We start from the raw sequence: 15,123 nt of genomic DNA, 5'->3' as shown, positions 1-15,123 counted from the left end.
CTGATCTCGCGTCACGCAGTCTCCAGGCTGGCTGGAACACCAGGTCTGTCCCTCGGGTGGGGCAGCCGGCTCCCTTGAGAGTCAGCCCCATTCCATCCATGTAGACCCTGCCACAGGCATGTTGATTTCCATTTTACATATGTGATTTAATGGCAAACAAAATGCCAGTACCACCTCGGCATTGCTGAGCATGTATAAAAATAATAAAGGCTCTTCAAATTTCTCCAATGTCCGATTTAGAACTTATTACTAATTAGTGACAAGGCAAATACTCGTGAAGGGCCGTGCGTGCCCTTGATTGCCGCCTGCGTGCAGGAACATGCAACACGGCAGGATCTCCAGGGTCACGGCGGAGGGCCGACAAGTAGCTCCGACCAATCACGAGTTGTGCTGGATGAAGGGCACGAGACACTGCATGCTATCTCGCCACGGTGCGCTCAATCACTGACGATCCAACATGCGAGAAAGATATATATTTTCTGAACTCCCTCTGTTACATTAGAGGAAAACATAAAATACCTCAAAGGAAGTAAACATAAATTTAATATTAAAATTCACATTACAAAGTGTCCATTAGTTGACTATTTAAAGTACATAAAAGTTATAAAAAAAAGAACGATTTAATTCAAAAATAAGTATGAAAAACAAGACTTAATGCAAAGTTCAATAAAAAAAACAACAAAATAACAGAAAATATTATACAAAGAGGTCTGCTACCTGCTATCGAGGAACTATATTATAAAATCAGAGTAATGTAGTCCAGTTATCTATAAGTCTAATTCAAACTGATAGAATTTTATCTACATTTATCTTTACAGAAAAATAATGCATTACTAACGGATATTTCTAATTCAAATTTGGAGAGGGGCTATGCAGGTGTATAAACATTCCTCCCTTCATCTGATACATTGTACATGCTGTTCGCGGCGTGTATCGCCACGGTGGCGGTGGGGCCGAACGCAGCGGGCTTGTCCTCGGAGTCGCCCGCCGAAGGGTACAGCTCCGGGGTATCAGCCTGCTTCTCCAGGGCCCCGGGAGAGCCGTGCGTGCGCTGGTGCACCTGCAAGGCGCTCAGCTGGGTGAACGCCTTGCCGCAGCGTGCGCACGCGTGCGGCCGGTACCCCGTGTGGATGCGCGTGTGGATCTGCAGCGAGCTCATCTGCGCAAACTTCTTGTCGCACTGCGAGCAGGCGTACGGCTTCAGGCCCGAGTGCGTCCGGGCGTGCGCCTGCAGCGCGCTCAGCTGCGCGAAGGCCTTGTCGCACTGCGTGCAGGCGTATGGCCGGTCGCCGGTGTGCGTGCGGGTGTGGGCCTGCAGCGCGCTCAGCTGCGCGAAGGCCTTGTCGCACGCCCGGCAGGCGTACGGCTTCTCGCCCGTGTGCGTGCGCACGTGCCTCTGCAGCGAGCCCACCTGCGAGAAGCGGCGGCCGCAGATCTCGCAGGCGTACGGCCGGTCGCCCGTGTGTGTGCGGGTGTGCGCATTGAGGGCGCTGATCTGGGTGAACTTCTTGCCGCACTCGCCGCAGGTGTAGGGCTTCTCGCCCGTGTGTATGCGGCTGTGGACCTGCAGCGCGCTCACCTGCGAGAAGCGCTTGTTGCACAACAAGCACGTGAAGGGCTTCTCACCCGTGTGAGTCCGGTTGTGAACCTGGAGCGCACTGATCTGAGAGAACTTCTTGTCGCACTCGCTGCAGGAGTAGGGCTTCTCCCCGCTGTGGGTTCGCGAGTGTACCTGCCGCACGACCATCGTTCACAGTTAAGTTTGTGTTTCCAAGCATGTGCGATACCAAACAACTAAACTATTCTTACTGTGCATGTAAAAATGACATGTCTGAAATGCTATCAAGTGGGATGTGAAAAATTAACAACCTAAGCTTTTTGCTATACATTTGCCAAAAAATAATTTTCAAATTTTCACTAAATGAAAATTGCTAGGCAAGGAAATGCAAGATAACAATATGTGATACATCTACAAATGTCTACAACTAACACCTTCAGCAAATAAAAATATAACATTAACGACAACTCTTATTATATGCCTGCTAACATGCCTAGAACTCTCATGATTATCTTACTTCCAAACAGGTGGTTAAATATTTAAAACGTTAATAATATTATTAATATTTAAATTTGTGACTAAACAAATTTTCCATTTTTTACATCAAAAAATTACTTTTAATGCAGCAAATGTCCCTTTTTCCTTTGCTAAAACTTGACTTTTTGTCATTTAATCTCTAAATCGTAAATGTTAACACACTTAAAACCAAAACAACAGAGCACAAAATGCAAACAACTCTCGCAACAGGTAAAATATTCAAAACCACCAGCAAGAGTGCACTATAAACCCAATAAGCTATTTTGGCAGTGTGCAATAGTTGTTCATGAATGCTGACTACCTACAGCCAGGCTGTGAAGAGCAGAACTTTCATACACCTTCTTGTATTTCATTTCAGTATTTTACCATGAACTGTAAACATACACACAAATTACTGTCTCCTATATATATATACTTACCAGCTTATTTGGCATTTCTGACTGGAATAGCTTGGTTTTCTATTTTAGAAGAAACAAGTTTTTTCCCTCTTCAGATCCACTGACAGTTCAAGCCTAATAAATTAATTGCTTCCTAGGTATATAAAAATAGTGCCCAACAGTTATTATAAATACATTCATTACAACAGTAGTTTCACAGACAGAATATCATTTTCAAGTTATTCCACTACTTGAACACAAATCCTGAACTCACAATAAAAACATAAATAAATGATAATGCTATGGAAACTTCTTCGACATCTTAAAGGCCAAAGTACCCATCTTAAACCAGATGTATAGCTTATGCAGAAAAATAATTAGGGTTTTTATACTTAAATGTGGTGCCTAAATCAGGGTCCTCACACTCTTCTACTAGTTTATCTGCCTGTTTAACAACACACTTTTTCCCGTATCATGCAATGAAAAACTGCTATGCAGATCTGTAATATAAAACCAATAAATTAGTTCAAACTTTGAGAAAATACATTTTTAGTTGTGACGAGGTGAAGTGACTATCGAAATTTTACAGTGCTTCAAATCATTAAACCAATAGCGTTATTTCATTGATTGTTTCTTCAATGTATGTTAATGATGAAAACAGTTGAGTTTTCACAAACATGTGAAAAAGGTTTTTATACATTAAAGAAATTTAAAAAAAAAATACTAAAAATTACTAATCCAGTTTTGGCAAATAACATTATATTGATTTCCCTGTGTTCTTCAGGTTTTGAAAAGACCTTTTCAATTCCCTGAGTTTTCCTTGTTGGCCAGATTTCCCTAGTCCGTGGGAACGCTGCTACATTTCTTTATAAAATTTTTCCATTAGGGATTTCAAGCAGAAGAATGAACTTTGAAAACACCCACAAAGGTAATTTCACACACCACACACAGCTTAACACGCTCACCTGCAGAGCGCTGACCTGCGTGAACCGTTTGCCACACTGCTCGCAGGAGTACGGCTTCTCGCCAGAGTGAGTCCTCGAATGGACCTGTGGAACCAACCACCACCGCAACGTCAGCTGCGAATTTACCAACAACAAAGCATTACGCACTGCAAGCGGCCATACTTAAGTTCAACCAAACATCTAACATGCTTGGCTTCTGTACCGCTACAGGTCATGCATATTAGAGTATTAGCATATTTAAGAGTTTGATATGACAAAAGCTTTATTGTAAGCACTTACTGTGCACTCCTACTTACCTAGATACTGTGACCAAAATAGTCAAAAACATACTGCAAACATGAGAATTTACTTGAGACTCCATTATCATGACACTGCATTACAAATTTAAGGATAAAACCCCTAATTATTTTCCTGCATAAGCTATACATCTGGTTTAAGATGGGTACTTTGGCCTTTAAGATGTTTAAGTAGTAGTATTCCACAGCATTATCATTTATGTATTTATGTTTTTATTGTGAGTTCAGGATTTAATGTATTCGAGTAGTTTAATAACCTGAAAATTAGATAAATTGAAATACAGTATTTAATCGCATAATGTCCGCCATCGCATAATGTCCGCACATTTCTTTTTAAATACTTGAAATGGAATTTTTTAAAATCCACATAAAGTCCGCACCAGATAAAGCAACCTTGGCCACCCCTGAAAGGCACAGTAACGGGATGGAAATTTACCGACGCTGTCAACAATGCTTTGACCTTGAGTTGTTCATTTCTCCAGAGCGGTCGCTGAGAGGTTTTTGTAGCGCGGTGAAACCGTCCAGACTCAGAAACTCAAACTCCACTGTGCAGCTGCCTGCGACGTCACGCGAGTTGCAAGGGGATGGGCTATATATAGCACAAGCCAGTACACGTCAACTCACACTACGTCACAAAGTAGGGGAGGTAGCGGAGAAGTGGTGGGGGTACATGCGCATGTTGTTTTTATACACACAGTGGGCAAGGGACAGGGAGGGAGGCTCGCCAGCACCGGCTAATGCAGACATTAGACATCTGCCCCGTGCCGTCAGTGGCCATCACAATGAAAGATTAAAAAAATATCTTTTCACGCAAAGCGTTTATTTTGTGTAGGCTGGCTGCGGCTTCTGAACGTAAGAGCGCACACGCGAGTGAGAGAAGAAAAAAAAAATTAGTGGCGTCTTCCACTTCCACGGCACCCAATTATCTCGACACCTGTCACATTTCTCACGTCCGCTGCGGAGGGTCGCCAGTCACCAGCGCTCTGCTAGTAAACTAATTATGTGAGAACAATTTTTTTACTCTACACAAAACATGTAAAATTTTGAGGAAAAAAATTTTTTTTCTGACTTCACCTCATAATATCCGCACCCCATTTTTTTGTCAAAATGTAGCCAAATTACTGCGGACATTACGCGAGTAAATACGGTACACTATTTTTAGTATAATTCCTTATAAATTAATGTTTTGTGATCAACAAGAGCTAGAAAAAACTCAAGATAGAAAGAAAGTAGGATTAACAGATTGACTGAGTGTTAATTTTACGTCTCGTCAACTTCGAGGGCATGACGAATGTGGGGCGGAACTGTGAGAATGCACTGGCGAGAGGAAACCCTCCAGCCACGAGCTCACATGCGAGAGCCCGTCAGCGAGTTCGCTGGGGACATGACGAGGATCAGGCGGTGGGGGAGGGCACTAGGACACCCGCCTACGCTGACCGACGGGCCGTGCACAAGGCACGAGAGGTTGTCAGAGGGAACAGTGTGGAAGTGTCGAGCAAACATGGGACCGAGGTTGCCTGCGAGCTGTCAAGTAACCAATCATGTTAGTTCAAGACCATGACTTGTATAAAACAATGCACGATACATGGAATTATTGATTTTCATAACTTTTTTAACAGAAGAAAAAAAAACAGTTTTTGAATGCCAAACAAAATTTCAGTGTGCATGACAGTTCTACTGGGAAATCACGAGGCATTGTTGTCGCAGTCACAAGAGATCATGAAAAGGGTATGAAAAGAAGGGGAGGGACGTAAAACAGAGAGTGATATGTCGCAAAGGTAAATCCTTGGTTTCCCAAATTTCTGGGATGGTCCCTTGAAGCACATTTCTGATTTTAATTTGTTGCACAAAATGGACACCAGTTTAGTTGCTTCAATGGAGTTTCCATTAGTTCTAGCATGGAGGTGCTGCCAAGAGAATAAAAAAAACAAAAGGAGTTAGTGACAAATTCACAAAAGTGCAAACAAAAGTCAAGAGATTGATACTTATATCAACGATGTTAGTAATTGGCAAAATTTAAATTTGAACCAGTGTCAGAGCAGAAAGAAAACCTAAAACCACTCAATCAGTCAAATATTTATTTCCCACTGCTAATGACTAATGATTCCCTAATAACTTTTCTTCTTTTATTGAAACTAAAAATGTGTTATATGCCACAATTTGAATTATTTTATATGTTTATACATGATAATAGTAACATATTAATGAACAGTGAAGTCTTGCTTATCCAAACTAATTGGGGTCTATACCTATTTTAATTACCATAATTATGGATAAGCCAAATAATTGCCATAATACAACAGCTTGTATTAAAAAAATCTCTACAAGTACTAAGTTATCATAGAACACAGTCAAATACACTTTTACAAGCAAGCACTCAAAATGTTAATCATTGGGTCAAACACCAAAAAAAAATTTTAAATTACAAAAAATTAAACTTTTTAAAAATACTTTTTACTTTGTTTTTTTTTTTGGATTAGCTGAATTTTCCAGCTACCACGGTTCAGATAAGCGTGACTCCACTGTACAAAAATTCATAACAATAAAAATTATAACAACTACATCTTAATTCTTCAAAACAAAATTGATAAAACTGTAAAACCATTCAATATCTTGACTCTTAACAAAGGTCTTGGCCATTCCTACCCTGGCTTCCTAGATTTGAATGGTGTTTGTCCCGAGCGACCTCACTGTCAACACGAACACCAAAACAATAATAAACTTCCCAGAAAAAAATAATCCATTCAGCCTAACACTGGAATCAAATTACAACAGTACGGCGCGTGATGCGAAGACGATGTCAATGCAAAAGCAAAATATTCCGTAGTTATGAACATACAATTATAACCCGTACTATAACCAAAAATAAACTATTGCATACAAAATGTTTCTTGCCTTTACGTATGTACCAAACATACAAACAACCATGAATGCTCGCAGGTTGTTGTTTTTTTTTTTATTTAGTGATATGTTCGAGAGAAATTTGTTTCATTCAAACTTAACATTTTGTTGTAAAAATCACTATGCGTAAACCATTTCAGACATAAATTTAGTAAACAAAACCTTAAAAATTCAATAATAATAACATAATTAGTACTGTGGCCGGCAGTTATCTTGGCGTATGTCAGCGCGGGGATGCGGGGACAGCGGGACCGGAGAAAGAAGAGGGGGTAAGCAGGTGACACGTAGCCGAGAGCCGTGTAGTGGCTGTTAGGAAAATATCGTCCTTCAGTGTATACCCGAAAATGGAAGGCGAATGTGGCAGCTCGCAGAGGCGCGGTAAAGTAATGCATAGCGGAGAGCGGGAAATAATAAAAACAGTGATGCAGTTTTGTGATGAAGAAGCGAAAAATAAATGTCTGCTCGAGCCTTTACAGAGACCGACAGCAAGAGCAGCGAAGTACACGGGTGTGAGTGAACGGTCCATAGTAAGGATTCGTAAAGTCAGCAAAGAACGACCACATGACCCACAGACTACGCCAGAAAAAAAAAAACAGATATTTTAAGTATTTAATAAACAATGGAAATATATCTTTACTACGTTACTGTTACGTAGTGTATAGTGGAGTAAAATATTTGGGCAGTTAGGGTGTGTGTGTGTGTGAGTTGGGCGGTTATTAACAAGTAAGGTCTTGATAGCCTATTGTGGAGAAATGATGAGTATGAAGCGTTGACGAAATGACAGAACGGGGGAAACGGGAGTACCTAGATAAAGTAATAAGAATAGTAATAATAGTAATTAATTTTAACTTAATTTTGTTTTTCGTCACCTAATACAATCAATTATCATGGAAAGAGAACTTCATACTTACATTAAACAAATCATATAATATATATGAGGTTTTGAAGGTTATAATATGCATTCTAAAGTGGAAGTACAATGCAAATTGTATTTACATTTATAATAAATAATCGATTATAGGTGCATTAAAATATAAAGCCACACATACACAAGCATTTTTTAAATGCCATTAACGTTGGTGGTCAGGTGTTTCCTAAACGATTGACATGAAGTTAGAGCAGCAAATATAACATAACAAGCTCCATGTTTACTTAAATGTACATCCAGCGCTAAATTGAACGTTTTAGGTACGGAAACCGGAGAACGATAAGGGCTAGACTGGCTCCTGCGTCATCAACTGTGAGATAGCTTTCGCGCGGAGAGCTACAATTGCGTAATGTTTTGGTCGTTTGTTTTTTCTTGTAAGACTTTTGTTTTAATTAGCTTTGAGAACACAATGAATTGAGAATCATAGTTTTAAATTTATTTTACATACTAAGTGACCTAGTTTTCCAAAATAAATCGTGTCTGGTTTTCGCTAGTTACTGAGTTAACATTTCAATTAATTTTGGTTAGCATAATAATTAATGGGACAAAGTAAAACGTTGCAGGTTTAGATAATAGTTTGTTACTTTTCCTGACAGATGAGTACAAATATTCGAGCACAACCACTGCAATTTACACAATGTTACACTTATGTAGTACAAGTACAATTCATAGGATTTCTCACTTTTGATTTGGTAACCCAGCGCTCTTAGCCAAAAGGCCTTACCGCCCTGGGGCCCCCACGGAAGTCGATAAAGACTTACGTAGTGTAAGAAGTCACGCGCCGAATGTTTTCTGTGCTGCTAGTAAAAACCTGGCCGCTGACCTTGACAATAGGGTATCGCTTCCTCTTAGCCCTCCCCTCTCCTCCAGACAGGACTAGGGAGCTCAGACGCCAAGATATCTGCCGGGCATAGTAATTACCAATGCACTAGTTTAACCATCTTTCGAAAACCAAAATTCTGAAATGCATTTCATATTTCTAATTGGGAAGTCTGTTGCGTCCGCCATTTTCGTCGTGCTGACGTGAAAGATGTGTTACGTGTTCGCGTCAAGCTTCCGCGCTGCCGTGGTCCCGGCACGAGGGAGGAGGGGGCGGGCACCTGCAGGGCGCTGAGCTGCGTGAAGCCCTTGCGACACACGTCGCAGGCGTAGGGCCGCTCCGCGCCGTGGCCGCGCACGTGCGCCTGCAGAGAGTGCAGCTGGGCGAAGGCACGGCCGCACTCCGGGCACGCGTAGGGCCGCGCCGCGTTCGCCGGCGGCTTGCACGTCCCGCACGGCCGCGTCTCGCCCGCGCCAGCCGCCGCCGCCGCGTACTTCTTGTCTGCAGGAACACGCACGTGCTGGAGCTGATCTGCGTGACCGTCTAGTCTCGTCGTACGAGCTGAGCGTTTCAAGAGAATGAATTAAAAGTTTTTAATCCTATATTCCATGGTTCTACACATTTTGTAATATGACTTCGATAGAGTTGCTAGCGTAAAGACTTCATCAGGTGGGTTCCGGCACCTGACCCTGCCACAGTGTATTTTTAAAATGCTAAGCCACAGGTAGCAGTATAGCTCTTGGATGCCATCGATTCTAAAGTTAAACAACACTATAGAAGTAACTCAGCATCATATTTTCACAGACATCCACACATAAACTTTATTTTAAAACAAGAGGTAGTGGGCGGCAATCCGCGGCCTGGAACTCTTCGCGGGCCCTTGGTTCGATGCTTTGTTCTGGCATACGGACCACGAGGCCCGCAACTGCTATGATGACAATACAGTTTGCGGCACACTGTGTCGCAGTGTTGTCTGATAAGCAAACAGTCTGAGCCATCGATTCTAAGATGGATCACTCTTTTCATTCACCCACAAATAATACTGTGATAACTCAAAATTTAAGTAAAATAATTATTTGTAACAGCTGAATGGTAATATACTGGTGAATAATTTCTTTTCTAAGAAGTTAACTAACCCAATGGCACTGCCTAGTATTTTTTTTATCTACAGGCTATATACTGATTGACTGACACTTATGTATTTGCTGCTTCCACCCTAAATAAGGGAAAGATTGTTTTTTTTTTACATGTAAAGCCTTATCACACATTAGTGCTACCTTTGAATATATATATTGTATAGAAGTCGCCAGCCCAGGTTAAAATTTTTAATACAGTTTTGAGGTAGTTGGTTAATTCACCGCCGCAATCGCCACCATCCTAAGGCATCGACTTGTGGTGGTCCCTAGCGGACAAGTGCCAAACTCTTCAAACACCCCTTCCCCCTCCCGTTGAACGACGTTGAGCTGCAGTGAATGATGGATGAGGGGTGCGGGGAATGACAGCGGGCGACAGTGCTGCGCTCTAACGTGTAAATAACAACTAAGACGATACAGGGCATTACGGCAGCGCAGTGCAGCGGTGAAGTTCCCAAGCTGCTCATCATACGCTTTTGAAAAACGTAGAGTAAATCCTATCCACTCGCGACTTCTATACAGTACTGTAATTAACCTGTGTTCCTGTAGACTTAGTAGGTACTTAACCCTTTCACTCCTGGTGTCCACTGTAATGGACACAAACTTTGAACGAAGTTTTATTTCAAACTAAGCGGCATTTTGCTCCACACAAGTATTGGAACGCACCCTTATTCAACCCAGCGCACTACCTGACGTGTGGTGCTATCTTGTGACGAAGGTTGGAACTGCCTGGCCACTCTATCTCTTGCATGTCGTCATGGCGCGCAATAGACAAGGTATCATCATTTTGTCCTTACATTTTTAATATTATTTTTAAGTGGTTTTAAATGTTTTATCATTTGTGATTGCATTGCTAAGATAGAATGAAGTTGTAAAAATATGTATACCACTGTTAATCTAAAGGTTTTATCATAATATGACTTCAAATTGTTTGTCCATTAGAATGGACATATCGTTTGAAGAGTTGCAAATCGCCTTCAAGCCTTTTAAATACTTTTGTCCACTGGAATGGAAATTTATTTGATATACATGCAAATAAATATTATAAAACTTTACATATATGTATGAATAATGTATAATTAATAATTACACCTGTCTACAAAATAAATTCTAGTATAAATTTCATTTTAGAAACAGGAATAATTTGTTTTACTACATTTTGAAGAGTTAACTTTATGTTTACTTGTTTTTCAGAACGTTTCAATCTGTCGGATCCTAAAGACGTGGCACGTATTTTCGATTTATTGGAGAATGCCTACAACACTCTTGAAGAAGATATTCCTCAGAGAGATTTTACATCTCCTACAAACAACTTACCAAAACAAAGGATATAGGGTGGAGGCGAAGACCTTTCGACCCACCAAGTATTGAGTGGAATGATTCCGAGGTGTGTGATAGTGGAATATCAGAATTGACCCCTGTTCAGTACTTTAGTAGATACATTTCAGATTAAGACATTTCGACTATTTCATCCATGACCAACATCTTTGCTCTCCAACAAGGGACTTCTTTTATTCCAACAAATGACTTGGAGATACGAGCTTTTATAGGGTTGCACGCAGTCATGAGTTGTCTGAAGTATCCCAGGATAAGCATGTACTGGGAAAAATCACTACAAGTAAACATTTTTCCAGATACTATGACAGTAGATCGGTTTTACAAACTACGTTCACATATTCACATTGTAAACAATTTGCAACGACCAAACGATAATACTTACAAATTCTATAAAGTCAGGCTGATTTATGATGCAGTACGTTGTCGTTGCCTAGAGTTGAATGTGGAACAAAATGTTTGTGTAGATGAGCAAATGATTCCATTTCGAGGAACACTCCAGACAAAACAGTTCATGCGAGGAAAGCCAAATCCTTGGGGGATAAAAAACTTTGTTCTTTGTGTGAAAAGTGGCTTATGTTATGGTTTTCTTCTTTATCAGGGTAGTAGCACTGAAATCGACCCAAATGTGCTGAAAACATTTGGTTTTTGTGCAGCAATAGTGATACACTTGTCAATAAGACTGACAAAAGAGCATCACATTCTCTTCTGTGATAACTATTTTCATACCTACAACTTAGTTGAACAACTCAGGCAGCAGAAGTTACACATTGCTGGAACTGTTCGTGTCGCTAGGTTTGGTAAGCCTCAATTTTTGAGTGACAAAGAGTCAGCCAAGACAGGGCGTGGATTTTGAGAAGAGCTTGTGAGTCGAGATGGAGAAGCAGTTCTCGTGAAATGGACTGATAACCGCAGTGTACACTTGGCATCCAACTTCATCGGCACTGGTGAATGTGATGAAGTCAAGAGATGGGACAAAACTAAAAAATCTCATGTAAATGTGAAACGTCCACAATTTGTCAAAATGTACAATGAAAGCATGGGTGGGGTTGACAAATACGATATGTTAGTTTCACTCTACAGAATTTACTTGAAGAGTAGAAAGTAGACCCTACGTATGTTTTCCATGCAATAGACATGGCTATCGTGAATTCATGGCTCGAGTACAAGCAGGACAACAAACACATAAATGACAAGAAATTACTTGATCTTTTACATTTCAAGTTGAGGTTAGGCGAGTCACTGGTGAAAATGTACAGACCTACTTCAGGTTCTGCAAAAAACCGAGGGCGCCCGAGGCAAAGTGATAGTCCAACAGTAAAGTGCAAATCTCTTGAAAAGCGACCACTGGAAGAAGTTCAAAAATAATTGACAGATCATATGCCAGAGTATGATGATGCCAAAGAAGCAACACGTTGTAAAGAAAAGAAATGTCTTGGAAAAACACATGTTTATTGTGATAAATGTAAAGTTCATTTGTGTTTCGTGTAAGGAAGAAACTGCTTCAAGAATTTTCATATAAACTTGACTTCAAATTTACAGAAAAAATCTTCAAGTCAGAGTGTAATTTTCTTGAAAGATATATTCAGTGTGCATATCATCTGCTACTGACAATTATTCTTTGGCTAAAGAATTTTTTGTGATAAGTGTAAATTTATTTGTGCCAAATATGTGTTTGAAGAAATTTCCACAGACGTTTTCCATGGATCGTGTATCTAATGACTGAAAAAAAAATTTTGTTGTACAATTATCTTTATTTTTATACATTACAAGGGTAATAAATGTAATTGTAATAAGTGTACAGTTTTGTATGCTCTGTAAAAGACGGGACATGTTTCAAATCAGCGTTCACGGTCTGAAGCATAAAAACCTTTGTAAATGGAATTATTATAAACATGTAATTTCCTCAATTTGAGGATCAATATCACTTATAAATGTCTTAAACAGTGTTTATGCTAATATATGACTTGAATTTTCTGTGTCTGTAACAAATTTGGTGTATGTTTACTGATTTTATTGTAATTTTTTTACTTGCAGCATTAAAAATAATTTCACTCTAAATTGTCACTGTTGACTCTATATGTCCACTACAATGGACGTAATCAAATTGTATAAAAAAATTAAATATTCGTTTTTATGAAACTATTTCTAGGGTAAATAAGTCATTTTAAAAAAGAATTTCATAGCCAATAATTTTTTTACCCAATAAAAAAAATTTTAGAGTGAAAGGGTTAAAAAAACAAAAAGGCCTAGAAACGTACGGGCCATGGCATACGTCAAGAAGACATATGAACAGTGAACAGAGGCGGAACACAGGTAAAATACAAAGAATTTAGGTGTTAACACCCCAAAAGTTTGGTGGATGTTAAGGTGGATCGTAATCTATAAAAATATAAATAAAACATTTAAATCTGGTTACTTCTAGATTATTTTAATGGTTAACTTATTTTATTTTGAACAAGCCAGATTTTTCATAATAGGTATGGTAGTTAATACTTTTGGTCACCACTTTAATGACTTACAAACTAGTGACAATATATATTTTTATCAAAATCCACATGTTCAGTAAACTCAAAGTTTAGTACATTAAATTATAATAGAATTGAATTTTAACACGCGCAGGCCGGCCGCGGATACTTTGATAATTACTTTACAGATTACATTTATTTTAAAGCAAGTTGCACAAACAAGGTTTCAGAGTAATAAAATCAAAAATAAACAATTTTTCATTATTTGGATTGACAAGTACTTTTCATTACTATATTTTATACCTTTTTCTTTAATTGGTAGTTGAATAGTTCGCAAATTGTTCGTAGAGAATTTAAAACTTTAAGATTTCTTACATTGTGTCTTCCAAACATAGACTTAGCTGCATGCGAAGTGCTGACATCCGAACGGCGTGACGGGGCGGATAGCGGACTAAAGTTAACAGCAAGATGCGTGGAATTTAGATGGCCGAAATCAGGAACTCAGTGCGGGTAGATGTGGTTGTCTACCCATCACTGGGGATGGAAAAACCCCACTGTGAAAACAAAAGTTCGCACAGCGTTATTAAGTGGTTATGGCCAGTGGGAAAGTTCTCGGCCACAAAGGGCTCAAGAAAACAGGAAATCAAAAGGGCACTAAAATCTCTACTCACCAAATTGTGGGGTAGGTCGGTGGTACTATCTATCCATGATGGTAGACGTCCACTAGCGCAGTTGCACGCACTTAATTCGCCAGAAAAACACTAACACTAATATGATGTTTAAACTTAAAATTGTAAGGGGATTTTCCCCTGGTCGTCGCGACTACATCCTATATTCTTTGATGTCCGACTTCTCAGTAGGAGAGACGCGGTCGCGATAGAAGTAGCGCGGCAGATGTAGGATGCTCCCTGTACCACAGTAGATTGTCGACTCTCTCTACTTGAGAGAGACCCTTAGTTCCTGCATGGGCTCAAAACCGAAAAGGGGGAGGGGGGAAGAGAGAAACAGAGTGGGCGGAGCTAAGCGGGCCATGGGAGGAAAAGTACCTTGGGATTGGTCAGGGCTTGTGCCACAAGAAAAATATAAAACTCTCTATGAGCGCCATCTTTAGTTGGGACAGGCGCCATGAGATAGCGCACCGAGCGGTGGCGTTGCTGTATGCCGTGTAAGGCAAAGGGGGATTGGAAGGTGGTGTTCCCTGGCGGGAGAAACTGACATTAGCATGCTTAGTTTCGGTTGTGCTCGAGAGATCGCGCACAAGCCTCGTGCGTGGAGCGCAAGCATAGGCGTGGCTTGTTCCTAAAGGAGAGGAGGGGTTGACGAGGGAAGGGGCATGGTCTTGCCTCGGTCATGGTTCCTGGAAGCATAGCAGAAAACCTAAGAGGGCCAGGGGTGGCGGGGAAGTGCTTGTTTTATGCCGAGACCAGCACATCCGCTTTGCTCGCCAGGGGCTCGAACCTGGGAAAGCGAGCTAGGCTCGCCTGACGAGGCAGGTACCCCTGCGTGAGAAACAAGGCGGAAGGCACGTCAGGCAGGGAGAGTTATCATGTCTGTTCCTGCATGCCGGTGAGATAAAATTGACTTGGCTAGCCTACGCTGCGTGTAAGCGTCTGCATGTCTCTGCTGAGACGTTGAGACTCTCTAAAACCCACTAGTAAAGTTTTAATATGTATAGCCCTGGGTGGTATAGATGAGAAAATAAATTTTGATGAGGTACTCTAGCTTATGGGAAAGCAAAAATATTTTAATAAATAAAAGTTGAAAAATTGAGCCAATAAATTACTGATTTTCGGCTCAGTACATAT

The 15,123-nt window shown here is 40.5% G+C and overlaps 1 protein-coding gene across 3 annotated transcripts in view; it reads right to left on the bottom strand.

Annotated features, from left to right (window-relative positions):
• Window positions 1-522: 522 nt before the first annotated feature.
• Window positions 523-15,123, bottom strand: part of LOC134528356 (zinc finger protein 664-like) — a 32,165-nt gene continuing 17,564 nt past the window's right edge. For 2 of the 3 annotated variants that reach the window (XM_063361915.1, XM_063361916.1), the window contains exons 5-7: window positions 8,663-8,883; window positions 3,438-3,521; window positions 523-1,732 (exon numbers count right to left, since the gene is read on the bottom strand). In XM_063361915.1, coding sequence (XP_063217985.1) covers window positions 869-1,732; window positions 3,438-3,521; window positions 8,663-8,883 — 1,169 coding nt within the window. In that variant the 3' untranslated portion in view covers window positions 523-868. The remainder of the gene's footprint in view (window positions 1,733-3,437; window positions 3,522-8,662; window positions 8,884-15,123) is intronic. The other variant, XM_063361917.1, reaches the window with a different exon arrangement.

The sequence above is a fragment of the Bacillus rossius genome, chromosome 1, assembly GCF_032445375.1.
Source record: "Bacillus rossius redtenbacheri isolate Brsri chromosome 1, Brsri_v3, whole genome shotgun sequence".
Lineage (NCBI taxonomy): Eukaryota > Metazoa > Arthropoda > Insecta > Phasmatodea > Bacillidae > Bacillus > Bacillus rossius.
The sequence above is the reverse complement of the archived record's forward strand: the minus strand, read 5'-3'. Positions and strand labels throughout refer to the sequence as shown.